The sequence below is a fragment of the Heptranchias perlo genome, chromosome 2 (genome assembly GCF_035084215.1).
Source record: "Heptranchias perlo isolate sHepPer1 chromosome 2, sHepPer1.hap1, whole genome shotgun sequence".
Taxonomy (NCBI): Eukaryota; Metazoa; Chordata; class Chondrichthyes; order Hexanchiformes; family Hexanchidae; genus Heptranchias; species Heptranchias perlo.
In genome coordinates, this window is record NC_090326.1 from 93,198,760 (window position 1) to 93,226,424 (window position 27,665).

Here is a 27,665-nt window from a genome sequence, read left to right on the forward strand (position 1 = left end):
TTGGAGTCCTTTAACACTATTAATACGTTATTTAAATGGATTGGGGTCACTTGCAGTTACCAGTGAAGGAATTATTACCTAGCTGTCCTTCCAATTAAGAGTGGTACTTCAAAACCAATATTGTTTTTGAGGGGTATATTTTTCCTTTCACAGAATATTTAAATCGACCTTACCTCTTCTGTCAGGTGGATGCCTGATACTGCTAGCCAGTCCATCTGATTTACATGTCATCTGAATTCGGTTTTAAAAAATCAATCTGCTGTTGCAAATAGAGATTTCAGTTTTGTTCAGCCATGAGCGCATCTTCACAGCATCTTCGCTCTCGGTTAATCTTGGGGGGAGGGTGGGGGGGGAGGATAGTACCGTCCATGAGATGAGATATAAAAGACCGTGTAAATAATAGTTATAAAGTTCTTTTTATAGTGAAATGAGCATTGAAACTAAACGCTGCAGTTAGACAACCACTTTGATAAGAGGATAATTGATGCGACAGTAGCGTATAATTAGAGGATAATTTATGCTATATCCACTATTTTATTCCAAATGCGGTCATAATCATTACATGACAATTGTGGGGAAATTCATTGCAGCAATTTTAAAATAATCAAGATAAATTTTGTGTATATCTAAGTAGGGCCATAATTATCGCTACACACATCATCCAAAAATAAATATAACACACTGTTACGTACTTTAATTATATTGATAATACAATAAAGTCATTCATAATTTAAACCTAATTCATTTAGTAAGGCACAAGCAGATACTTTCAATCATCACTTTATGTATTAACTCAAATTTGCCAAACCGCCAACCACTCATAATTTGCATATCTTTCAAGCAGCAGAGCACTTTCTAATTCCAATAGATCAGGATGAGTTAACTGACCGCGATGGGGGTTCCTCACAGGAAGACGTGTAACTTTATTTCTTGGCTTCTTTCATTCTTTGCTCTCTTTTATAACGAGTTAACTGCCTTCGTCCTTCCGCTGATTAAATTAACATTTTCATCTGCAGTGCAAAATATCCATTAACTCCTTGTACTATTCCACATGCACAAGCTATATTTGTATATTTACCTAATTATATTACGCGGATAACGCTTAAGTTGCCTTTGCCATGTGGCTTTATTAAGAAATAAGCTGTTTAAAAAATCAGTCCTTTGACACCAGAAGTATAATTTTTCAATCTACTCTATAGCCCTATGCTATCAAAATAACGGTGCTGTTTGAGTGTTGTAATTCCTTTGGATCTTTGCAAATAGAGAGCAATGATTAGCATTGTCGCAAAAGGTTCTTTGGGCTGTGCTTTAAGTTAGCCGGGTTAACCCACTGTTGACTAATCCAGTGAATCCAGCAGAAGTGGCAGAAGGATGACGAGTCAGAGAGATGACCAATCAGGAGCTGCTGCCCTTTGGAGACAAACCATTCGACTTGTGGCACATTACAGCATCTGCATCAAGTCTGAAAGCAGAACCCCAACTTTAGCAGAATCCACTAAAAGACTGCCTCAACTCCATCCCTCCTCCACTCAACTTGGAAACCCAAAATAACCTTTTACTTAAAAAAAAACCAGGAGTTAACACGCCCGCGCTTTCTCCTCCGAAGATTTATCCTATTCATGAAAAAGGGAAGCATTTCGCTTTTAAGAGTTTTTTTCCAGTTGAAGTTTTATAATGACCATGACTACGATGGCTGAAGGTTTGGAAGCCCCGGACTCTAAATCTGCTTTCATGGAGTTTGGCCAGCAGTCCCAGCAGAGCTCTCCAGCCATGTCCCACGGTCACTACCCGGTGCATTGCCTGCATTCAGGAGGGCATTCACACCAGCACGACAGCTCGTACCCGGCCGCCAACACGTACAACAGATCCCTGCCTTATCCTTACGTGAGTCATTCTCATCACAGCCCCTACCTACCGTCCTACCACAGCAACAACACTGGCAGCCAGACACGTTTAGACGAGACAGGTGAGTCTTCGAATAGACCCAGCGTAACCCACATTCGGCCTTTCCGTCTTCCTTCCTGATTAAATCAACAGCGACATTCTCTAGTGGTTCAAACAATAGATTACTTAAACCGTGTAAGAAATGCATGTTAAACTTTTTTCTGTCACAGTTTTCTCTTCTTTATAGCTAGCCTTGTTTGACTACTGATTTTTGTTTTGCTTCTGAATCAGCCTTTATTCCTTCAATCTTTCTTTGTCAGTTTCCAATTGGTAATGTTAACTCGCTGAGTCTTATGCCTTTTCCCTTCCTTTGTTTGGGGTGTTTTAACGGGGATATTTGTCGGCACGCTTAGAGGAAATTGGGTACTAATTTTCAACAGAGAAAAGTAAACAGAAAGGTAAATATCGTAGACGTTATGTCAATATGTAATCGGAACTTGGATTCCTGGCTGTTCATTTTATGCAATATAACTTCTTGTCGCCAAGAAACAGTATACCCCTGTTGTCTCTCTCTATCAAGCGGTACTGTGTACATGCATTTGCAAGCAACTGACATTCCATTAATTAATATATCTTACTGTTAAATTGCTTATTTCAGAGTCGCCACTTACACTCAGCATGTTATTCATTGTAGTTTGCCAGAGGGCTAAAGATAATGGAGCTCTCCAGATTATTTTCACCGGGCCAGATTGTTTATGGAGTTCTTAATGTTCCTAAACATCCGTTAGGGAACATGTCTTTTTACCTCCGAAAAAAAACTCCAGAGGAATGTGCATTGAAGTAGATTTAGGAATGTGCTGTGAACTGGGCCATTCAAAATGTCTGCATCGTGTGCCATATGCTTATTTTGCAGAACAACAAAAGACAACAGTGATTGAAAATGGAGAAATCCGTTTTAATGGGAAAGGGAAAAAGATCCGCAAGCCTCGCACTATTTATTCAAGTCTGCAGCTGCAGGCGTTAAATCACCGTTTCCAGCAGACTCAATACCTAGCTTTGCCCGAGAGAGCTGAGCTGGCCGCATCGCTGGGACTCACACAGACACAGGTACAGTGCACAGGAAAGATATCTGTGAAGAACATCGACTTCTGACGTTAGTTCTTCTTGTGACATTGTTTTTAAAGTTACACTTAGTAACAATGAAAATCAAATTGCACAGAACTATCACTTTAGCGAACCGACCCTTCTCCGAAGCTGCCGGTAGTATGTCACAAGTGTGCTGCATGAAATGGCACGGAACATTTGATCTCATTATCCAAGTTACTATAAACCTCGGCCTTTCAATTTAAGATAATTATCTTAATATATAGCTTCAGCTTACATTAGAATCGACGCTCTAGAGAACAAAATGGTAACTGCAGCTTTAAGGGCACCACGTGGGCCTAATCCTGTAAGGAATATCAAATTAAATCTAATGAGAATGCCTGTTCACACCAATCTGGTTTTCTAAAATCTTTTTTTATCATGATACTTTTGGGGTAGGGTAATTAGATATAAAATAATTTAAATGTCATCCTCAAAAATGATTGGCTTTTGTCGTGCAACCATCAGTGTATCTGACATTTGTTTACTCTACTGTAAAAGCTGAGAGCTGTAAGAGATTTGTTGCCTAAGACTTTGGTGCTTTTAAGCGCAGCCCATGCAAAACCACAACAGAATAAGTCTGTTCAGCACAAGTTGGCCATATGTACAGTCCGCGTGTAATTGAATGGCAGCTTACACATCTTTAAAATATTACTTTTCTTGAGTTTATAAAGCTTAAGGTATCCAGAATGTATTTAGGCAATTTTGAAGATTGTCTCGTTAAAAAAAATAGATGCTTCTCCTCATTTGGGGGAGTCAAAGATATAACTGAACTTTTAAAAAGAGAACGCGGAAGTTACTAAACGTTTTGGCACGGGTCTATTGTATTTCTCCAGATCTGAATTCGATTCTGTTCACTTTGAAACATGAGTTAAGTTAAGGAAGTGCCACACATATTTAAAAGCTTTAAGCACCTCCATTGCACATGTTTGGGATCACATCGTTTAATGAGTGATTTTTCATTTACTCAATAATGGATAAGGTATGCGTTTAGCAAGACGTAGTGGTAAAATATATGTAATAGGTTCAAACCCTGGATAAACAGCCCTTGGATTACCTTGATACTAACAGACTATTGAGTCAGAGATTCGTTTTTTTTAAATACGCTTCCTTGATTAATTTTCAGCTGCTATCGGTGCTTCTTTTGAATCCCCGGCACTGATGTGATGCAGAACAATAAGAGGTCTGAAATTGAATAGAGCTGTGACTTTATGAGGGATTTAACCGACTCTTGGCCAGTCAGGATAATCTTTCGTCCCTGTCCATAACGGCTATAAGCAATGCTTTACCCTTATCAATTACAAGATTATTCTTCATTGGAAACCAATTAAAATACCCATATTTCACATAATTTAATTTATATCAAAAATAGTTTTCATTTCGTTTTAAGGTTGTTTTATTTAAAATATCCGTGTAAATGGGTTGAGTAGTATTTTTTAAAAATCAAAAAAGCAACAAATTAAGGATTAACTTATTAAGTGATAAGAGAATTTCAGTATTATCAGGATACAAGTACACTGCCTTTTGCTAATTCAACTGATTTGGTTTCAAACTTGCAAAAACAAACATAGTTTTCTAGGATGTCAGTCTTCCTGAGACAGTTCATGTATTTTTTTTTACAAAATTGAGTCGAAATCAAAAATTTGATAGATGATTAAACTCATTCTATATATGTGCATAGAGTTTATCAGTCAAGTTCATAACATACAGTTGATTACGCGTGTCTGTTTTGGACGACCTGTGAAACATACAGTTTCTACTTCGCCATCAGTAATTTTCGCTTATTTGGGGGGGGGGGGGGGGGAAGAGAGATGAGACATGAAAATCACTTTTGATTTGCTGCTTCAATTTGGATCGCCGAGGGAAAAAAATGAAGAAATCCATGTGATCAATAAAATAAACAAAATAGATTTCTGTACAGCTATCGTAATTATAAAATAAGAAATACTTTATAAATCATAATTGAGAACCAGTAGACATATAATCATTGATAACTAAACACAATGTTGCAGACATTATAAAATTCTACCATGTTACCTTTTTGCATGGAACTATCAGTTTATTTGACATTTGTTTGGAAGCTATTAACTCCACTGTAAAATATTGCAATAAAATATTATTTTTTAAAAGTGCAAATTATATTTCGCTGCATTTCTACATGTTGGAATCAGGCGACTTTCAAGTTGAAAATATATGAACTGGGCGTTCCTTCTTAGGCCTCTTGAAAATTCCAGCTGTTGTTTTGAATCTGAACTTCATTTAAACCTCGGACGGTTTGAGCCTTATCATTTTACTAATCAATCAGAAACAATTTTTGTTGCGTATACAATACGTACAACTTATTTATTTTGACTTGTTTAATAAAGTTGAACAGTTTTGAGGAATGTGAGACATGCAAGTTTGTCTGATTATCCGAAAATTATTTTCCAACTAACGGAGACTGGAGGAAAGACTTGAAAATGTCTTCACACATTGTGGAAACATTGCACGTCAGGAATTATTAAAATTATTGTATTTTAGTGTCTCCTTATATCCCAACCATTATTTTAATGTAGTCTATAGAGGAAACAATTGCCAGAAGCTATGCAATTTATAGCATTGTTGCCTTATAATGACTTCACAGAACAGGGTAGAATTTCCTCATTATTATCAGTGGAAAGTATAAAACATTTTATACGCCACAGAAGGGACATTTAGTAAAACAATGTTCCTTTCACATTGATATTTTAAAAATTAATGGATTGAAATGGACTGAATAATATATGCAGAATTATTTGCTGGAACACAACTATTTGCCTTTTTCAGTCTTTCGGATAATACTGTTTCTGATTATAATACTATACCATATTGCAATTATTTCGATGTAGGCGACGATGAATACTTTATTTAATTTAAAACAAAGATATTGACCGCCGTTTAAAGCCCATGCGTTTCCTTTTTGTAAATGTTATTGTAGGTGAAGATCTGGTTCCAGAACAAACGCTCAAAGTTTAAGAAACTGATGAAGCAGGGCGGCAATCCCCTTGAGAATGATTCTGTGCCCGGATCCGTTGCTCTTTCCCCTCGCTCTCCAACCATCCCACCCGTGTGGGACATCTCAGCTTCGGCCAAAGGCGTTAACATGACCCCCAACAGCTATATGGCTGGTTATTCCCCCTGGTACTCTACGACCCACCAGGACACCATGCAAAGACAGATGATGTGACAGTCCGAGGCAAGAAACTCTCAATGGACAGAACTCAATGGGGTTAGAGGGAACCCATCATAGGCAATGCCCAGATGCCCAAGATGCCATTTTGGATGGGAGATCTAGCAACGATTTCAGTTGCTAAAAGCTATTGTTAAATCAGACTGGCAATGGGCGGAAAAGGAGAAATGGTCGGTGACTGTAGACATTACAAAAGAACCGCCACCATCTCCATACAGTCCATGATATCCAATGACCACAAAATGCGAATGCAATATGGAAGATTTTATGCTGATTTTAAAACAGCATGGGTTGGTGATGCTAAGACGCACTGGAAGCATATAAAAAGACAAGATGTATGTATATATTGTTTAATTTTTAGTTGTATATAGTTTATATGTTTTATGTCTCTTTCATACTGAGTAATAAATCATAAAACGTCCACGTGTCTTGTAGTTACCCTTGTTTCAAAACGCATTAAAAAAAATTTCACAAAAACGATTTACTGATTGCTGACAATTGGTCCCGCATAGTAAAAGCTGTATTATTTCGAAAGGGGGGAAGTTAAAGTTTGGTTTCAAACTGCATCAAGGCACATGTAAAACTGCATTTAAGTTTTCCAGAAATAGTATGACTTTTTTTTAGCTCAGGGCAAAAATGTCAGAACTCCATATATAACTGTGCCATGTTAATATCGAAAATGCTGCCTTGTCGGTATAGCCCACATCCCGAGAACAATTTTTTTTAAATGTGCTTGACGTTTTGTTCATATGATCCGAAATCAAAACACTCCAGTCTAAGACATGGAAACCACAATAAACTGTTTTACGATAGACAAAACGATGATTAAAGACAAACTGCTAAAAAAATCTGTGAAGTTACATAAACATATGTTAATCATTAATATAATCTATCTGCAGACTTTCGTGTCAATGTTGTTTTAAAATTTAATTCACAAATGAATAACAAAAGTAAGTGAGCCAGAAACAACAAAACGATAAAAATGGATCACACAATCCTTCGAAGCTTTACTACCATGGACCTATATACATCTAATTGAGAACCACTGAGACTAGGCCATTGATCACAATTGACAAAAAAGACATGCACCAGGTTCCAAAATGACAATAACTCGCAGTATGTACAAAACCATCATCACTTACCAATACACAGTTGTTTGGTTCTAGTGTACAACCAAGGAAGTAAATTATAGAGCTCTATTATCAGCCACGGTTCTGATCTCATCTAATGGACTCACCACTCCACTGGCAATGTTGACTACTTTTCGCGAACTGTGAAAATCTAATGTAAAATCCAACACGATCAATACTAAACAAAAACCTCCAGCTGCAGTCCCATCCAATTTAAAGCTGATATTTGGTACAATTTACGGTATTATTCACGAGAAAGGTTTAGACCATCATAAAAGCGGCTATAATTAGGGTAATTTTTGATGTAGCCCGCTGATTACAGCGTTTTTACAGTCAAAGGTAATTACATGTAATTTTCTTCCACTTTTAATACCAAAAAGCTATCTTTATTTAGATTCAGGAAGGAGAAGAGTGAAACAAAAGAGAAAGAATAGAACGTTGTGTTATTCATAAACCAATTAAAGGGGCTTCTTAAATCCAATCCAGTAAATGTGCCAAGCTTAGCAAAAAGAAACCGGCATCTGCAAAGAAAAACTAACTTCAAACGATGACTTTAGACAGACAATGTGAGACTAGTTCCTAGAAAAAAATGCATAAATGTGCATTGTTCTTGCACAATTTAAATAAATCACCCATACCTGATTCTAAAAGTGACTTTAATGCATATTTTAATTGCATAACTATTCAAAAAGTAAATTGAAATTTGTGGAATAAATCAAATAGCAGTCGATTAATCGTCGTGACAAAGAACATACCAAAGACAGTAAGCAAGATCAATGCGGAATTCTGGTGGACAAATTAACTTTAAAACAGATTTAGGGCAGTTCTGGCGTACTTTGTATTAACATCTCGATTTAAAACCCCAATAATTTTCTGTTTATAATACACTCAAATCTCAGAGTTCATTGTATGAATGCATTGGGCTTGATTTGGTATTGCTCGAAAACATAAACCCAGCTATTTTGCATTTTAACACATCTTGTGGAAAAATATTTCCACCTGTGTATTTACAGAGCAAGCAGAGTTTAACCATTCAATTTCACATCGAAGACTTCTACCGGCGAATACAATTGGAATCTTTAAGCAATGCAGTAAAATTGTTGAAAGACTAGTTGTTGATATGCAGAATAAAATGCCCAACCATGTCCTTATAAATGTTGTTCATTTGTCGCTACTAAAGGAATCTATGAATGTTACTTTTACGAGACACAACTTCACCTGCATTAGTCAGAGTCTTTGATCAAATGTTAGCATTTAAGCAAATATTTTAACAGTGCGTTTAGAAAGTTGCCTTTAGAAATGATGCAGGAACTATACCGATCCTCTGAAGATGACAGGCGGTATTTTCCGCCTTTGCAATAGTAAAAGGGGATCAAATGGAAACCACTGAACCAATCAGGCTTATAACACGAAAGTAAATACAGCATGGATTATATCCGATCCCAATTTTTTCTCTCCCTATATCTGGAAATCCATCAATGTATTCGTACATAACAAGACTGCTAATGTGTTTAAATGAAAAAGCAAATATACAATCGGTCTTACAAGGTGAAAAGTGCCTGTTTACTGGGTTATACAATACATCTTCAAAAAGGTCAGCCGGCCTTGTTCATAATTTATGAATAAAATAGTGCATCACACTGTAAATGTTTTCCCTTGAAAAATAATTTCAGCTTTCACTTGTCCGATAAATAAGATGTTTAGCTGAAAATTTAAGAATAGCTTCTCATAAGTAGGATTTTAAATCGCACGTTTTAAACGTAAAGTGAAATCTGCACGTTAACATGACATATTGTAAGAACATGGCCCCTCTGCCTTTAAACCCATGTCGATGGCATGTGTTGTTATGGCAGTAACATCAATGCCAGTTCACTGTATGTTTTATAAGGCACTGAAGAGAAACCATATGGGGATATTTTACACTCTTCATGGCAGCAGATGTTTCAGTTCCTCTGCCTCAACGAGGAAAGCAATATGTAACCTTTATCTGTCCCATTCCAGCTCCTGGTTTCCATGGCGAATGCACTCGCCTCAGATGTAAAAGACGGCATGTAGAAAAAATCTTGACCTGTATAAATTGTGTGTTAAGTGTGCTTTTATGGAACGGTGAGAATCACGCACTCCTCCCGACACGTGTGTGTAAAGCAAAGTGTTTCTTGTGTCTCGGAAGTGTTTTTTTTAGTGTAAAATGAAGACATGAAAATCACAATATAAATACACACAGGCATTGTAAATCAATACTTCTCCTGTTAGCAGTGAATCTGAGGCAGTGCGTGAATTCAGTTTAATAACAAATTTGGGAGCAGTTTCTCCTGCGCGGTCCCGATCGCTCCCCTGCCCTCCAGCTGGGGTGAGCAGCCTGTTAGTTAGTGCTGATGTTCGGAGGAGTTTGGGTAGCCAGCCCATCTCTCGGGCTTTTCCACCCACCTCCAATTTGTGTGCTCCTATACAAAAAAATAAATTCGTCCAGTAGTTTCGAGTCATTTCGCCAATATTTCTTTCGGGACCGAAGCTGCAATTCCGCCTGACCCCCGAACCGCCCACTGATGTAGAATTGTGTGGAAATGGCAAGTGAAGCAAAATGTACAACTGCGCCTGATGTCGTGCATGTGGGACTGGGCAGATATCATAATTTATAGTCTTTGAGAGTTAAATATTAAACATCTTCACACACAACCGTATTAAAATATCTTACAGCCTCCACTGATGGCGAAACCACCAAGTGCAGTTTGTGCCAGGCTGGCCCACGAGGGAAGTTAGTATGTCCAAAACGGGAGGCCGTGAGTTCAAGTGCAGAGCTTGGTTTACCCGCTAGCAGCTCTGTCGCCTTGAAAATAAGATTTTATTATTATCATAAACACATTTTATTTTGCCATGACTTGTAGTTGGCTTGTCACTATAAGCAGGACAATAAGCACCGTCCCCATACAGCATCAAATATTAATTACATTTGGAAAAAGTTGAGTGAGAATTAGCGCTGGAAGTGCCATCATCTTGGGCATATGTTAAAACATTTTATATGGCAATAAAATTCATTGATATTAGAAAATATAAAATGTATTTATTATATATTTTCTCTTAGCGGTTTACAAAATCGCCAGTCGAAATTGTGCGTAATACTCTTTTGAAACATGTAAGCTGTTATGCCAGGTTATTGAAATATCACAGTATAATGAGTTATCAACAGTTTGTGTATTTTATCTGAATATATTGATTGTAAAATTGTAAAATTATATGTCTAGCTCACAAAATAGATAGATAGATAGATAGATATTGGGCTGATTCCTAAAGGCTTGGGCCTCTGAAATACTGTGATTCTCTTTACCTCCCAAGGTTGTCTGTAGGGGAATATATTCAGTGAAAGTACTGCGGGCATAACACAACATAACGGGATACATATTCCAGAAAACATTCTGTATTGAACTCACTCGTTTCAGAATCACGTTACCCCACCCCCACCCGCCAAGGCGACAAGTCTCAGCGTTGTTCTCTTAAGGAAAGATGTATCCATGAGTGATCGACGTCAAGCAGGAAGTCCCGAAGCATTCACAAAATCGCAGAACACTTTCGCTTGTCCCCATGCAGAACCTCGCTCTCCTTCATAAACAATGTATGTTTTCAAATTTCTCAATGGTGCTATAAAAGCGAGTATCAAACGTACCTGACATGTCTGTTCCAAGTACATACCCTTCCAATAGAGAACACTGCCAACGGTGTATATGTGACTAGTCAAATCTTTTTTCTGTATAACGGGACAGAAGCTTTAGCTCCTCCGGTTGAGTGAGCATATCCAGGTGTGAAATTGTTTGCACACCCCGCCACCTCTTATATTGCCAGCAAAATTAGCTGTTATTACTGTCAGTGTTTGGTGATGGCAAGGTTGATAAAACTGCTTTAATCAAGAACCGGCGCATCTTTGCAAATTATAGGTAATTGTAAATGTCCAGATTATGATAATAACATCTTAATCCAGACTGGGGGATAATTACTGCGAGTTTTACATCGCTGCAACTGTCCAGTTAGGCTAATTTCGCCATTATTTGCACAGAGCAGATGGCTGTTGAGTGGAAAACTCACAATGTTAATTCTGAAGGTTCTCAGCGGGTGAAATTGCAGCAGAAAAGCAGAAAGAAACAAACGTGAGTGAGTTAACGGTGCCGCAGAGGTAAATGCCCAATCATAATGTGTCTACTGACAAACAATTACATTTGTTTGAATTAATGCCGTTTGGAAGACTGTAAGAAAATGCGTCACTTAGTTGCTATTATTTACACATCAGACCGCATATGCGCTTACGATCTGTGGCAAAGTTTGTAACAAAGGTATTTAAATCCCGGAATCGTTGAACATATTGCTAAAGATTACAAACTAAACTTATTTTGTGCAATTTATAATTCCAAACAATACATTCCGGAAATAGCATGTTTAAGGTTCTGTTCTCTTTCCACGCAACAGACTCGCTGATCTTTCAAGTCGTCGGCTTACTGGATCAGTTCTGAAAGCTGAAGTTTGAACGCGGCATCTTTCACGTGCCTTGTGGAAAGATGGGGCGCCGTTTGTCACAATATAAGCATCAATTATTCTCAGCATTCAGCCCATGTCTAATGTGTTGTGAACACTGGAGTATATTATTACTTCGGAGCTGGCCTGGTGTCAGAATGCTTCCGAAGTTGGAGATCTGCTTCTAGATTTTATTCAGTCATTGACCTCCCCACAGCACTCACTTCTTATTCTCAAATACGATGATTTAGTAAAATTAGAGTGTTAGGAGCTATAATGCTGTCTACGTAGAGTGGTGTTAAGAGAAAACCCCAACATCTACTATAAATGCTTCAGTGCTTTCAACCTCACTTCTGGAACCTCAAGATACTGTTTTGTCTCACTTTCAGAAACACTTCTGTAACCTAGCTAATTCATATATTTAAATATGTATTCCAAAAAAAGCAAACAATATTTGAATTACAAAACATTGTTTTTGTCGCTATCAAATTAAATATTCATGAGTATAAACACACGATTGAGAGGAATCGCCATGAATCGATAATAAAAATAGAAAGGAACTGAGGGAATGAAGAAAACTCAAGCGATAAAAATTAAAACTGAAAGTAAAACATGACCAACAAAGAGCAATTTTTATTCCATATTTAATCTGATAGTTCTGTTCACCTTGTGTGAAGGTTTTAATAAAGTAAATCAGCTTCTCCTCCCTGCTCAGCCCTTTATGCTGTTGCTCGGTATTACGAACGACCTACATGTACACACCGATATCCTTTTATTAGTTTCAGACGTTATCAACCAGGTTCAACTGTTATTTAAATCAAAAAGCACTTATGGTTATATGATGCGGTTTTAAAGAGAAACTTGATTTAAAAACTCGTGTGGATAAGGCTTACTTCTCCAACATATGATTTGCTGGTCTCCACACAGTTCAGTTTGCAATACAGATAATACTTTAGACAGTTATTCTATCCATGTTGTGTAGCGTGTTTGAAAGGAGACATAAATCATTCGTAAACGCATGTGTGTTTTCCCCCTAAAACAATTAAGATACTAACTTTGGCTTTGGGCGGATTGTGGCTGCATTATGCACGGCGAAAGTAACTAGACGGAGCTGTGTTTCTTGCAATGTGCAAAATGCCGTAATTCTTAAATACTTAAATCTTACAGACACATAGAACTGGCTTTAAATACTGCTGTTACCTGTTGTATCAAATTACAGCAAACCAGGCTTTGCGTTAGACATGCTCCTTAACAATTAAAAGGGGTTCTGATGTGACAGCTTTTAATGCTTCGATTGCCAGATGGATAGAATAACGTCAACAAGTTGTATTTTACTCATTTTCCCTCGGCCACGCCGTAGCAATAAAACATGAGCTAATTCGATCCCAAATCCCAGTGATTTCAGAAGGACACAAAAGTTAGAGTAAATAATCTCGAACTAAAGACTCCACAGGCGAGACTCATGTTTCTACATCACTTCACTCCATTACGCTTGCCTGAATACTTTACCATTTTAGATGTGCATTTCGACTGGATTTTAAATCCTGTATCATAACCGTGTTTTTTTAATATGAGGAGTTATTTATGAAAAGTGTAAGTTCCATGTAACCGTACCTAATTTTCCCCACTCCAATTAAAATTAACTCAAACAATCTAATATAAATTCTTAATGAATAAGTTTAATTTTCAATTGTTGCACTTATTTTAAACTTTAAAAAACAATTATATCTAAAACGTTCATAAATGATTATAAAGGACGTTTTTAGCGCACCATACGTTGTCCTGCAAGTTCCCGATCTTATGTGCGTGCCCTGTGTCCCTATGTCTCTCTTGCGTGTACAGGTGCATGCGTGTGCGTATCTGTACATGTATGCACGTATGTGTGTCTAGATATACATTGGGCTTTGGGATTTACATGCGTACGTATATATGTGGCCCTCTGTATGTGTGCCTATATGTATGTATGTGAGTGTATGTATGTAAGAGTGTGTGACTTTTTTGCGCCCGCGAATGTAGTTACATTTATTATTTTTAGATTTTTTTTCTGTAGAATGTATATGTGTGTTAGTTGAGGTGGGCAGTGGCCGGGAGTGGCGCAGCTCTGGAGCCGGTCTGCACCCACAGGAATGCGGCTCTCTGTGATCTCAACTGCCGCCGCTCGGCTCCTCTCTGCCACTCAAAGCTGCTAATTGTGGGCAACACAAAGAGAAAGAAAGTCTGCGGGAAGTCTGCGAGCCAGACTCCAGGAGAGCCCAGCTACCAGAAACACGAATACAACCTAACTCCCAAACAAATCTGTTACTATACTGATTTAATAAACATTTGCCTGAGGAAGGAGAAAATCTCCGAAAGCTTGTGAATTTAAAATAAAATTGCTGGACTATAACTTGGTGTTGTAAAATTGTTTACAATTGTCAACCCCAGTCCATCACCGGCATCTCCACATCAAACAAATCCAGCAACCAAGAGCCCATCCTCTGTCCCACCTAAAATACTCAAATGCCCTAAGGCACGAAGGACGCCTTTTCAAACTTTTCCTCTATCGCCTCACAGAACAGCACTCTAGATCGATACTTGCATCTACAAACTGAATTTACACCCTTCGTTTATTACCACGTTCCCTGTTCATTGAGATAGTGGAACCTCTGACTAATTAAATTAGAAAATATATGTCTGGTGATAATCTAAATTCAGTCAGATCCCAGTCCGGTCTAATGATTGGTATTTTTTAGTTCAACGATTGCATCTACTTTTCACTACCGCCATGAAAATGCAAGCCTACAAATGTAAAGTCAGTTAGAATTAATGCCACGTTCTGTACATAGACGCCCCGAGTACTTTAATGCCGACACTACGTTTACTGCGGGAATTCAAATATATATCTAATAAATGTAGGTCCCGTTACAGCAAATTTATATTTTCCATGCACCTCCCCAGATTCGACCAGGTCTATTAGTGCTGTTATGCTATACATCCGTGTGATCACATTTAATGACTACTCACTCGATGTTCGATTGAGGATGCGCCATTTTCTAACCACAAAAAAAATAAAATTTAAACATACATTGACCAGTCGCGCAGTATCACAAAGATCTCACTGAGATGTCCCCCGCTGCGTGTTGATCAGCAATGGATCATTTCTTAAACTCATACGGTATTTGCATCTTTACCGAAGCGTATTCGTTCGCCTAGCTCAGCTGTTATTATTAACAGTAAGTAGCCACCGCTTTCCGTGTGCAAGAAATATGTTCGGTCTCATTATTTGAATCTGCTCCGCTGTTAAATGTAGTTAACATGTAGGTCTGGTAAGTAAATAAAGTCAGCGGGGATCAACGTTAAGACATAAATTTCCACTTACCCCAGTCATCATTGTGCCGTATACTGTTACTATACTGATTTAATAATAATCTGCAACATTCTTCATTCACAGTCAGTCGCAATATTCGCATAATTTGAGCGCACCGTTTAATAAACATAAAAGGAGCTGATGATTATACGCACGAAGAATAAAACATACATTTAGCAAACTTCAAATTCCATTTTAATAAAATTTATTTTAAGAAACCTAGCATTTTAAATGGAAGATTGACTATTTTAATGCCTTTGATTATATCTCTAATAGACAAGTAGGTCACAGCACTGTCACTAATAAATGATGTGTTTTTTACAGGACCGGTGACACATTTATACACAACCTCGTGGTAGTTCGAGATCAGTTTATTATTGAAAATGGTTCCAGAGATAATTGTTATTAATTTCTGCCAAAATATACCACGTTCGGTACAATCGTGTGAACAAATAAAACCCCTGAGTGGAATTAAGACCGTGAAGTATATTATTTGTGATTACATTAAGACGAAAAAGGAGCAACAACTCTATCTTTTCTGCTTAGGGCTTCCTATTTTTAAAGAGTGCAACTGAAATATGCATCTAATTGCTGATGGACTTGAAATCTGTTTAGAAAATAAGTGATACTCCCACGAAATGACTGTAATACTACACCTCGCTGGTTAATGATTCATCATAAAACACGCATCTAACGCGTTACAATAGGAATGGGGCTCATTTCCTTTATACACTGCTCTCGTTATTTCCCGTTGTACGGTAATGCATCTCCAGAATGTGTCTGTATCTCTGACTAAAGCGATAAAAGGTTTTCAAACGTGCACGCTCAGCTTGAAAAAAATCTTAATTTTAAATATATAAATCTGCATTGTTAAATTAGCATTCGGTTGCAGATGATGTGTAAGGCTGGCGCGTTTTAATTAATTTTATTTTTATTTTCTTATTCTAATAGCACACTCATGCGTTTCTTTTATATATGTTTAGACTCCTGTAGTGTGCTTTCCGCATTGTGCTTTCCGCATTTCTCTATAAATCCTAACATACCTAGCAGGATAGTTCGGAAAGAAGCACAAAACGTTAAATCAGTACTCGATTTGATCATTCACATTATTTCGTACTTTTTAGACCGGTCAAAACAAGCGAGTAATGAAATAAGTCTATTTTCAAAAATATCAGCTAAAATGGAACTTGTGGAACTTGTCACAGTAACTATTTTCGTTCCCTGCCGTAAATACAGGAACCAAGTACAAAAAAAGTCCCAGAATCCCTTGTCTCGAAGTCTGGGTATTTTAATAAATATTATGAATGCTGAGTGTATAATACCATAAAAGTGAAAGGAACATTTTATTTTTCCTAAAAATTGTAGCTAATGCATAACAAAAATAAAACTGGAACTGGTGGTTTCCCAGTAACTTAATAAATATCCTTGGTCCGTCGCTTGAGCTGCTATAGCAATGATACCTGAACACAATATTTTATAGTTAATAATCTGATCATTACAACAACCAGTTTGCTGTCCAAAACATTGACCGCACAAATTATGTCAAATAAAATTCCAACAATAATTTTGTCCGAAGTGTCAATAATTTTATTTAAACAGAATATACAGTTTAATTCCACTATCTACACGTATGTACAGTGATATATGTTACTGAAAAGTCCAGTAAGGTTGGAGGACGTAGCCTATAAGTGAAAGGCACCTTTGACAGTGTCCAAGTTCGTCCTGTCGTCCATTGGAAAATGGCCCATTTTTCTTTTTGAAATGTAGAAAGTTACATGCACGGAGTGTATAGAGTCAGATAGTCTGGCTTCTCTTGATTCCGACTGAACAAAACGTGCATTTCATTGCATATCTCCACTGCTTGTCGGTCCTAATCAGTCCACTTTGGAATGTGTTTCAGATTAATAAATAGTCCCGGATCCCAGAGCTAGTGGATGATGTAGTGAGTTTGCAGATTGCAGGTGGGAATTAATGGAACTGGGATTGGAATACCAGGAGTTGGCGTTTTCCAGATAGCCTGCGGTGGATGGGTTGTGGCTGGGGGTTTGATGAGCGTGGATAACCCTTGAGGAGCTGTGACTCTCCCAAACAGCAGGGGACTGAGGAGAATTGCAGGCCATGGGGTCACTGGAACTGGGGCTGTGTTCTGGAGGGATCTCCCCATTCTTTATGATTTTCTTAATCTTCGATCTTCGGTTCTGGAACCATATTTTAACCTGCCAAAACAAATGGCAATCCATCAATTTGTAGAATAACTATATTACATCAATAAATAAAACAAAACACAAGTGTGACTATAACCGTTCGATCTACGTTGTTCCTGCGGTGCTGTATAGGCTATACTGCGTCTAATTGTAAATGCCCCATCCACACGACCTACTATACTTTTATTAGTCGATTCACATTGTAACAAAATGCCGAAGAAAAATCTCTATTTATGGTTTTCATCGCAAGACATTGAAATCAATCTACGTTATCAGTGTACTTACAACCACCTCCGTTTCTTCCCCCTCTAAGTTACTCGATTGCTTCGTTTGGAGTTAAAACCACCCGGTCTGTACTCGCCAGAATTGAGGCAGTTTTGTTCTAGGTCCAACTAACCTCGGGCACTCGGGCTGAATCCATGACAGCGATTTTTATTTGAAATAATATTAATAGTTAAAATAAGCAAAAGACCGGGACGACTAATAGCAGAAATTATAGATTATTATAGTTAAAGTGCCCTAGTTAAATACACTGTAACTTCCCGATGTTTGCATTGTTGAAGCAGCCCCTAGCAGCCTCTAAACCACACGGCGACTTTTTATTTTTAAGAGAGAAACATTTCATGAGGAAACCTTTAAATATTTGACTTTGTGTTAGGCGGAGGTTAACTTTTTTTAAAAATGAAACATTACGCTCAAAAATCGTAGTAAGATCGCCAAACCACACCCGCCCATCGCTGAAACTAACAGTCAATTAAAAATGGAAAATAAAATTATATTTAATATAAATAAAACTAAAACAGTTTCCGATCTTCAGTCTAGCTGGAAGTACAGTAGGGAATTGTCAAGCCCAAATCACATGAACGGAGGCGGGGAAGCCGTTGCAAACTCAAGGGCTCAAATCAGAATGAAAGGGAGAAACTCAACGCCGAGCCGCGCAGATTGTAGACAGTATTACTAATTATATATATTTAAATTTGTTGTATTTATGTGTCTGCGGTATTAAATAAGGCGCGGATAGCGAAGCAATCCCAGATCAATTGTTGAATGTGAGTCTGCTTTGTGTTACAGTTTGCCATCGATTTGTGCCATTGAAGTTGCCCAGATCCGACCAGACACTTGTTCAGTGTTATTCTCGCCGATACGACACACTTTCTGTCAGACTGTACAATCCGCGGTGACGATTTGGGCGCTAATCCCGCTCGAACTGCGCCGATCTCTCCTGGATCCGATGGTCTATGTGCCCCTGAATCGGCGCGGTTTTCGGTGGCGTTCCCTGGATGCAATACTGGAGCCCCAACCACCCCCCGGTGTGTTTGACCCGGGCATCGCTGCTCTTACCTGGGTCTGAGTGAGTCCCAACGATGCCGCCAGCTCGGCTCTCTCTGGCAGTGCCAGGTACTGGGTTTTTTGGAAGCGCCTCTGTAAAGCTGCGAGCTGGAAACTGGAGTAGATGGTCCGCGGCTTGCGAACTTTTTTCGGTTTCCCGTTTACCATCCTGACCTCGGGCTCAGCAAGTTCTTTTTCTGAAATCCAAAAATAGGCACTTTAGTTTTCAAAATCCGAACGAAACGCACTCTTCCGTCACATTCAACAATAAATTTCACATTGGTGGGAAAATAAAGTGGGGAGAATGTCCCGAAAAAAAAGTAGCGCGTTTTGCAACGGGGCTCGGGGCGGGATCGATGAACGCGGATCTCACCGCCAGTAACCGGGGGTGAAACTCCAAGCGAAAGATGTTTCCTACTAAATATGTACCAGTCGGTAACTCCTTCCATTACAGCCCCACGTTGTAATTTTGTTTTCCATCCATATTTTGTTAAAAATAATTCTCACTGCGAGAATTTACCGCCGACAAAAAAATCCCAACTCCACCATTTGATGGAAAAACCGACGCTTTCACTTCGCTGGATATGAAGCGGCAAAACAGCACGGGGCTGGAAATGGGAAAGGGTGACTTATTTATTTTTGTTTTATAAATTTCCACATTTCTCTTTCTTTCCAACGCTACGAATTTCGACAGGTCTGCTGGTTGACGTTCTTACTTCTAACCTTTACAAAACATCCGACAGGATTTAAACAATCTCGCTTCGAATCGCAGACAATGTTACAAAGTTTGTCTAATGGGATTCCGGTCCCGCCGAGCTCGCAACCCTCTAAAAAGGGGCGATCGAAACTCAAGTGTTTCTGAAGGTGGATGGTAGGGGGAGGCATTTTTGTGGCTCCACTACAGACACAAGGTGCAAGGGAAATTACTGGGGAAGTTGTTGAAAATGGCTCCTTACCTGGCTGGGTGCATGTTGGCGGAGCCCTGCTGTACGCCCCGTATTGGTGGTAATGGCCGGGGTAACTGTATTCGTGGTAAGCTTTGGCGGGGAAATTGGCGGCGGACCCGTTGACTCCGTGGTACTGGTACTGGTAGGGGTTCAGAACTTTGCCGTAGGACGAAGGCGAACAATAGCCGTGGTGGGAGCCGCCCGAGCTGTAGTAACCCGTATCCGTGGCCGTGGACTCGGGGAGAGTCGGCGATTCCTGCGACGGATGGTGCATGCTGTGCTGGAAAGTGCCCTGGATATCTGTCCGGATGTTGGGAACCTTGCGATCGAATACTCCTGTCATGGCCCGGGGAGCTGGAGGATGTGACGGCGGTCGGTCGGTGGGTCGTTGCGTGCGAACGTGTGTGTGTGTGTGGTGTGTGTGTTGGAGGAATCTATGCAGACATGGCTGTGTGTGCTGGAAGGAGCCGGGCAGACTGTGGCTGGGGCGCAGCAAAGTCTTGGTTAAGTCTCTAATTGCGCTATTACGCACTGGGTGGATCTGTTCCATTGGATGGAGCAACCAGCCATCAGTAACACCCTAACTCGCTCAACTCGTTTAACACGACGCCTAAACAAAGTGCTTAAACACAAAACAACATATGACTCAAATACAAAAGCACGGGGATATTGTACAGCGACTGTTGGTAAACAGCATCATAGTTCAATTTCTAATAACAACAGCAGCTTTCACCGCCATCAGTTAACATTAACGCTTCCCCTGATTACCAGATCTTAAGTCTCTGCCATACTAGTTGTCAGTGAACATTTGCAAATATAAATTGACAATCGCAGAATCTCGAGGTTCCTGTTTTTTAGCGTCCGACCTCCGATTAAAACCATGACAATAGTTTCTTTTAAATCGGAATGTGTTGCTTTGAGCGACACAATGGAAGAGTTTTTAGTTTCTAAGCAGCCCGAGAGTTTCCGTGTCCTGAATTATAATCCATGACTGGTTTCCATACAGGGTAGTGTAATGTTACAATTTACATGGTACATGCACTTTGAATTCCAGACTGCCTATTACTAATTTAAACAGTTAACTGAATAAAAAGTGAACACACTATAAATGCAAATATCCCCCGGAAACCCTGCATTTACACTATTAAACGATTTTTAGTTTCTGTGTTTTACTAAACTACCGTTCTGTAGAAAGTGTAACTACTTTTTGTTTGAAAGACATCAGTCAAAATGTTTACAACTGCCCAAATGTACCAGTGTGATATTATCGTGCGTTAACAGCAGGGACCTGGTTTATACGCTTTATATGATCACTTTTAACACTATTGCTAATCTCATATAGCCCAAAGTATAATACAAACATATAAAATTAGATTTTTGAAATAAAACTTTCGTTCTGGAATTTTGTATTATATTTAAAGGGTTAGTAAGAATGAATTCCCACAATTCGACATTTTATAATATAGAATCCATCACCTCTTGTTACTTTATATCGGAGACTGAGTGTTACCTACATCAACGGAGTTCACTGATATGAAACAAGAAACAATAGCAAATGTTTAATGTTAGTTGGAACCGCGCACACGAAAGGAATGTGTCTCCTTTTAAAAGACAGCGACTGATGTTGGCTTAATATATGTAGTTACAAAACTCCCAACAAAAATAAACTGTGGCACACATGTATATAAACAAACACGCACGACAAATGACTCGCGCTTTCTAACAATGAAAACAAAAATCGAATTGGACACTTGCTTATTTAAAATCTGTTGGAACAAATTTACAAAAACAAAATAAATGCTTCCTTGCATTTGAATACAGCGAGTCGTAACAGAATTGTCCAGGTTTTTGAAGCAACAGTGTGGATTAGAGCGCCACCTAACGATCATTTTTAATACAACACATTTTATAGACTAATTCGAACAAGTCTTTTCCAAAGTGATAGCATTTAAAATATATAATCTTTCATAAGGCATATATGGAAATACCCGGGCTTTTAGAGTACACCAAAATTGTTTCAATAATTGGGATTTTGACACTCCATTTAAATTAAATTTGCTTCATGTCTACAGCATAATTTAGAGTCAAAAAGGAATCGCACTGGTCTATAACCAGCCCGCGATCTTATTGCTTAGTATTAATTAATATTTAATGTCAAAACACCAGGATCCACCAACCGCATCAGGTCGCGAAGTTAAGATATGTAAAGCAGCATAAAGTTCTTCAACTCAATCACAGATTTTCAGAAAAGCTATAAACTATTTTAACAGCCATTTAAAACACTATTAAATTAAAACGCAATGTGGTCTGTGCCCAAGTAACAGGATACCATCGCTAAACTGGAACCTGAGCTTCACTGGCGATTAATGGGGCTCTGTAATCGCACAGTAAGTGATATTTATGTTTCAAAGACCCCCGGAAAAAAATCGCTTTTACTTGAAATAATTTATGTCTTATAGCTTTCTGTAATTTCTAACTTGTATACCAATGAGAACTACACATGTCCTTAAACATTTCTTAAGTGGCGGTTTAAACGTTTTCAGTTCTACTTAAAGGCAAGTTCTGTAGCATTACATTTTAGATTCATTTCATTGCCTGATCCCGCGCCTTTTTTCGAGGTTTTCCAACTTGCCCGATTAGGAAATTCTCGAAGGTGCCCGGAGTTGTGCATTTATGTAACTTAAACAAAAAGTGAACAGAAGGTGAGAGGCGCCTATTCTGCTCTCCCTCAGACACGGCCTTGCACCATTTGAGAAAAATAACGATTTGAGGTGTTGAAGTAAGACTGTATTTAAGAAGGAGACAGTGAAGGTTCAGAGCAAATATGTTCCCACAAAGTAAAAGGGTGGGACTCCCAAATCTAGAGCCTCTTGGATGTCAAAGAGCATACAGGATAGGATAAGGCAAAAAAAGGATGCTTATGTCAGATACGGAGAGCTCAATACTGCAGAAAGCCTAGAGGAGTATAGAAAGTGCAGGGGTGAAATTAAAAAGAAAATTAGGAAAGCAAAGAGAGGGCATTAAAAAAATTGGCAAGTAAAATCAAGGAAAACCCAAAGATGTTTTATAAATACATTAAGAGCAAGAGGATAATTAAGGAAAGAGTAGGGCCTATTAGTGACCAAAGAGGTAACCTGTGTGTGGAGGTGGAAGATGTGGGTATGGTTCTTAATGAATACTTTGCTTCTGTCTTCACAAAAGAGGGGGATAATGCAGAGATTTGTAGTTAAGGATGAGGAGTGTGACATATTGAGTGGGGTAAAAATAGTGAGAGAGGAAATATTAAGGGGTTTAGCATCTTTGAAAGTAGATAAATCACCCGGCCTGGATGAAATGTATCTAAGGCTGTTAAGAGAAGCAAGGGAGGAAACAGCGGAGGCTCTGACCATCATTTTCCAATTGTCCCTGGCTACAGATGTGGTGCCAGAGGATTGGAGGACTGCTAACGTTGTACCCTTGTTTAAAAAAGGAGAAAGGGATAGACCGAGTAATTACAGGCCAGTCAGTCTAACCTCGGCGGTGGGCAAATTATTGGAAAGAATTCTGAGGGACAGTATTAATCGTCATTTAGAGAGGCATGGATTAATCAAAGACAGTCAGCGTGGATTTGTTAAGGGAAGGTCGTGTCTGACTAACCTGATTGAATTTTTTGAGCAGGTAACAAGGAGGGTCGATGAGGGTAGTGCATTTGATGCAGCGTACATGGATTTTAGCAAGGCTTTTGACAAGGTTCCACATGGCAGACTGGCCAGAAAAATAAAAGCCCATGGGATCCAAGGGAAAATGGCAAGTTGGATTCAGAATTGGCTCAGTGGCAGGAAGCAAAGGGTAATGATCGACCGGTGTTTATGTGACTGGAAGGCTGTTTCCAATGGGGTTCCGCAGGACTCAGTACTAGGTCCATTGCTTGTTGTAGTACATATCAATGGCTTAGACTTAAATGTAGGGGGCATGATCAAGAAGTTTGCAGATGATACTAAGGTTGGCCGTGTGGTTGATAGTGAGGAGGAAAGCTGTAGACTGCAGGAAGATATCAATGGACTGGTCAGGTGGGCAGAAAAGTGGCAAATTCAATCCGGAGAAGTGTGAGGTAATGCATTTGGGGAGGGCAAACAAAGCAAGGGAATTCACAATACATGGTAGGAGACTGAGAAGTGTAGAGGAACAGCGGGACCTTGGAATGCATGTCTACAGATCCCTGAAGGTAGAAAGACAGGGAGGTTATGCTAGAACTGTATAAAACACTAGGCCACAGCTAGAGTACTGCGTACAGTTCTGGTCACCACATTACTGGAACAATGTGATTGCACCAGAGAGAGTACAAAGGTGATTTATGAGGATGTTGCCAGGACTGGAGAATTTTAGCTATGAGGAAAGATTGGATAGGCTGGGGTTGTTTTCTTTGGAACAGAGGAGGCTGAGGGGAGATAATTGAGGAATATAAAATTATAACGGGCCTACTTAAAGTGGATAGGAAGGACCTGTTTCCCCTAGCAGTGAGGTCAAAAACCAGGGGGCATAGATTTAAAGTAATTGGTAGAACGATTAGAGGGGAGTTGAGGAACATTTTTTTCACCCAGAGGGTGGGGGGTCTGGAACTCACTGCCTGAAAGTGTGATAGAGGCAGAAAGCCTCATCACATTTAAAAAGTGCTTGGATATGCACTTGAATTGCCATAACCTACAAGGCTACGGACCAAGAGCTGAAAAGTGGGATTAGGCTGGGTGGCTCTTTAACGGCCGGCACAGACAGGATGGGCTGAATGGCCTTCTTCTGTGCCATAAATTTCTATGAATCTATGTTTCAACGCAATTATGCTACACTGGTCACTGGTACACTATGCGAATTGGTGCTATAGAGCGCTAATCGTAGCATCAAAACCCAAGTTATACTGTGGGTGCACCTGGCTCCAATGTTCACTATGTTCAGTGGAACATAGCAGATTTAAGCAGTCTTACACACAGGGACAGAACTCTGCACTCCCAGCATTATTGTAAATGTCAGCAGAGTTGGGCTGCAGTACCCACTTTCTTGTTACACTAAAAAAAATCTCAGTATCAATTTTATGAAGTGCAAGGTGGAGGCAAAGAACATACACCTGGCTACACATCAGACTCGAGTTCTATTCTACCCCAAGGAATGGGAGATGGCCCCGTAGAGAGTATCTAGCACTGCTTGGCTTTCAGGCACTTGAGACTCCTGACTCCCATGTTATATTGCCATTTTTGTATCAAAATGCATAAAAAGCCACTTCGCATTGACTGTGGCCTAGGTTTACAAAATCAAGGAGATCCAACTGATTGCCCGAGTAATTTTTAAACCTGTTTCACTCCAGATTGCAATTCGATTCCACCTGTAAAGCTGGAGCAACATGGGGCAGCCTCCCTCTAACTGTGCTTTGAAGTTAGATTGGGACCTGATAGCTGAGTTATAATGGCAATTTTGTGTCAGTGCAGACTTAACATTAATGCAAAAGTGGCAGTATATCTGTAGCCTAAGTAAGCAATCAGATTCTCATGTGTCTGAAAGAAAATTGAGGTTTGCTGTCATCTGAAGATGCATAGTGATCAGCAGCAGAGCCTGCTCTTTCTACATCACTACTAGTACAAGGGATTTATTTTAAACAGTTCCAGAAATTTAGTATTTACAATAATCGCACAGATTCCCCCTCTCTTGTTAAGACTGAGAATTGTAAGTTATCTTTCACTATTTTCTTTCAGCATTTTATCAATATAGTCTACTGCTGATAATTTAAGGTCATTTTTGCACAAAAACATTTTGAATTATCCAATAATTTGAATTAAACACCATAAATAACACAGCAAAGTGGGAATTTGGAGCTAAAAATGGAATGATCAGATAATTTGAAGTAAGTGACTTTGAATGAAGAGTGAAATGTATAAAGATAATAAAGAGTCCAAAAATGGAGTGTGTATATTAGAACAAAAAGTTTTATTTGCATTAGGAAAGGCAAACAAGACAATACAGAATGAGACTGAAGATTTGACAGCTTTGGAAGATTTTTTGATACTATATAAATGTTGGATTTTTCTGAAAAAATACAGAAAATAATCTAAAATTTGTAAATTTAGTTTTGCTTTAAATATATTGATAATTAGAAAATTCATAACAAAATAGTAATTAGTTAAAGTAAGTATTTTTTTAAAATTAATCCAGCTTCAATGTTAACAATCTGGAGTTCCAGCTTGTTATCAGCATCATCAGATATAAGGTTTTTTAAATCAGTCCAAAGAAATTTTGGAATCACATTTTTAAAAATATGATTCAATTAGCATCCTATGGCATGGATATGTGAAATTGAAATGTTGCCAACTAATTTCTTGCAGAATGTAACATATACTTACTGGAATTTCTAGGTAATCCATTGTAAAAACACACATTAATGCCATTGTAACCTCCAGACTCAATTACTCCAATGCCTTCCACAAACCTTGGCTCATCCAAAACTCTGCTGCCCATATCCTATCCTGCACCAAGTTCTGCTCACTCATCACCCCTGTCCTTGCTGGCTTACATTGGCTCCTGGCCCCTCAACATCTGAAATTAAAAATTCTCATCCTTGTGTTTAAACCGCTCCATGGCCTCGCTCCTCCCTATCTCTGTAACCTCCAAACTCTCTTTTCCTCCGTTTTCAGCCATTAATGTATCCCCCTCCCTCCGTCCCACTATTGGTGGCCATGCTTTCAGGTGCCCAGGTCCCAAGCTCTGGAATTCTTTCCTTAAACCCCTTTGCCTCTCCACCTTCCTCTCCTCCATTAAGTGTCTCCTTAAAACCCACCACTTTGCCCAATCATTTGCTCACCCCTCCTAATCTCTCCTTATTTCACTAAGCATCCATTCTCTTTATGCTTCTGTAAAGCACCTTGAAATTTTTTTCTATGTTAAAATTGGTATGTAAAGACAAATTGTTGTTACTGTTGTTGTAAACTATTTCTTGATAATTATCAGCAATTATGTGACTATGCTAATCATTCAGTGCATAAGCTTCACTAACAATGACAATTGGCATACAATACACCAAAACCTTTTAAAGAAACCTGCCATGATGTTTGATTGATAGACATATATCTACATCTAAAATCCTTAAACTGGTAATGCTGTAATGTCCCTAATCCATTGAAATGAATAGGTATACTGTTCACAAATTAGCTGCTGCATTTGCTTACATAACAATAGTAACTTCAAAGATATTTAATTGGCCGTAAAGTATTTCGGATATCCTGAGGATGTGATTGGTGCCATATAAATTCAACTCTCTGTTTGGTCCAGCCGTTTAGGGACGAGAAAGGAAATCTTCTTGTGGAGGCAAAGGTTATGACCGAGGTACTGAAGGAGTACTTTGCATCTGTCTTCAATAAAGAGGATAAAGTTAATGTCACAGTATAGGAAGGGGGAGTAGAGATATTGGCTAGGATAAAAATAGATAGAAAGGAGGTGCTAAATAGGTTGACATCACTCAAAGGTAACAAGTCACCTGGTTCAGATGGGATGCATCCTAGGCTGCTGCGGGAAGCAAGGGTGGAGATAGCAGAAGCTCTGACCACAATCTTTCAATTCTCCTTAGATATGGGAGTGATGCTTGAGGACTTGAGGATTGCAAATGTTACACCCCTATTCAAAAAAGGGTGGAGGGGTAAACCTGGTAACTACAGGCCAATCAATCTAATGTCAATGCTGGGAAAACTACTAGAGACCATTGTCAAGGACAATATTAATACTAGCTTGAAGAAGCATGAGTTAATAAGGGACAGCCAGCACGGATTTGTTAAAAGGCAAATCATGTCTGACTAACCTGATTGAGTTCTTTGATGAAGTATCAGCAGAGAGGGTTGATGAATGTAGTTCAGTAGATGTATATATGGTCTTTCAAAAGGGATTTGATAAAGTACCACTTAACAGACTTATTCGGAAAATAGAAGCACATGGGATTAAAAGGATGGTGGTAACTTAGAT

General features: G+C 38.9%; 2 protein-coding genes and 1 long non-coding RNA gene across 3 annotated transcripts in view; 1 reads left to right on the forward strand and 2 right to left on the reverse strand.

The window, feature by feature from the left end:
* Positions 1–331, reverse strand: part of LOC137334079 (uncharacterized) — a 60,955-nt gene extending 60,624 nt beyond the window's left edge. Inside the window, exon 1 of the long non-coding RNA XR_010966061.1 lies at positions 174–331. This is a non-coding gene — a long non-coding RNA (uncharacterized lncRNA). The remainder of the gene's footprint in view (positions 1–173) is intronic.
* A 1,343-nt stretch (positions 332–1,674) lies between these two features.
* dlx6a (distal-less homeobox 6a) lies at positions 1,675–6,656 on the forward strand. The gene is made up of 3 exons (XM_067998556.1): positions 1,675–1,966; positions 2,798–2,991; positions 5,984–6,656. Exons 1-3 carry the CDS (start codon positions 1,675–1,677, stop codon positions 6,230–6,232), a joined length of 735 nt encoding a protein of 244 aa, XP_067854657.1. The 3' UTR covers positions 6,233–6,656.
* A 10,119-nt stretch (positions 6,657–16,775) lies between these two features.
* On the reverse strand, positions 16,776–20,187 carry dlx5a (distal-less homeobox 5a). The gene is made up of 3 exons (XM_067998570.1): positions 19,701–20,187; positions 18,757–18,941; positions 16,776–17,427 (listed from the first exon to the last, which is right to left on the reverse strand). The coding sequence occupies exons 1-3, from the start codon at positions 20,032–20,034 to the stop codon at positions 17,113–17,115; spliced, it is 834 nt and encodes a 277-aa protein (XP_067854671.1). The 5' UTR covers positions 20,035–20,187; the 3' UTR covers positions 16,776–17,112.
* Between the last annotated feature and the right edge of the window lie 7,478 nt (positions 20,188–27,665).

Excerpts from the sequence above, each read along its gene's own strand:
- dlx6a (XM_067998556.1), top strand. The coding sequence starts at position 1,675 with ATGACCATGACTACGATGGCTGAAGGTTTGGAAGCCCCGGACTCTAAA. Across the intron at positions 1,967-2,797 it reads GACACGTTTAGACGAGACAG|AACAACAAAAGACAACAGTG; the intron begins GTGAGTCTTCGA and ends CTTATTTTGCAG. Across the intron at positions 2,992-5,983 it reads TGGGACTCACACAGACACAG|GTGAAGATCTGGTTCCAGAA; the intron begins GTACAGTGCACA and ends ATGTTATTGTAG.
- dlx5a (XM_067998570.1), bottom strand. The coding sequence starts at position 20,034 with ATGACAGGAGTATTCGATCGCAAGGTTCCCAACATCCGGACAGATATC. Across the intron at positions 18,942-19,700 it reads GCCAACATGCACCCAGCCAG|AAAAAGAACTTGCTGAGCCC; the intron begins GTAAGGAGCCAT and ends TTTGGATTTCAG. Across the intron at positions 17,428-18,756 it reads TGGGACTCACTCAGACCCAG|GTTAAAATATGGTTCCAGAA; the intron begins GTAAGAGCAGCG and ends TTGTTTTGGCAG.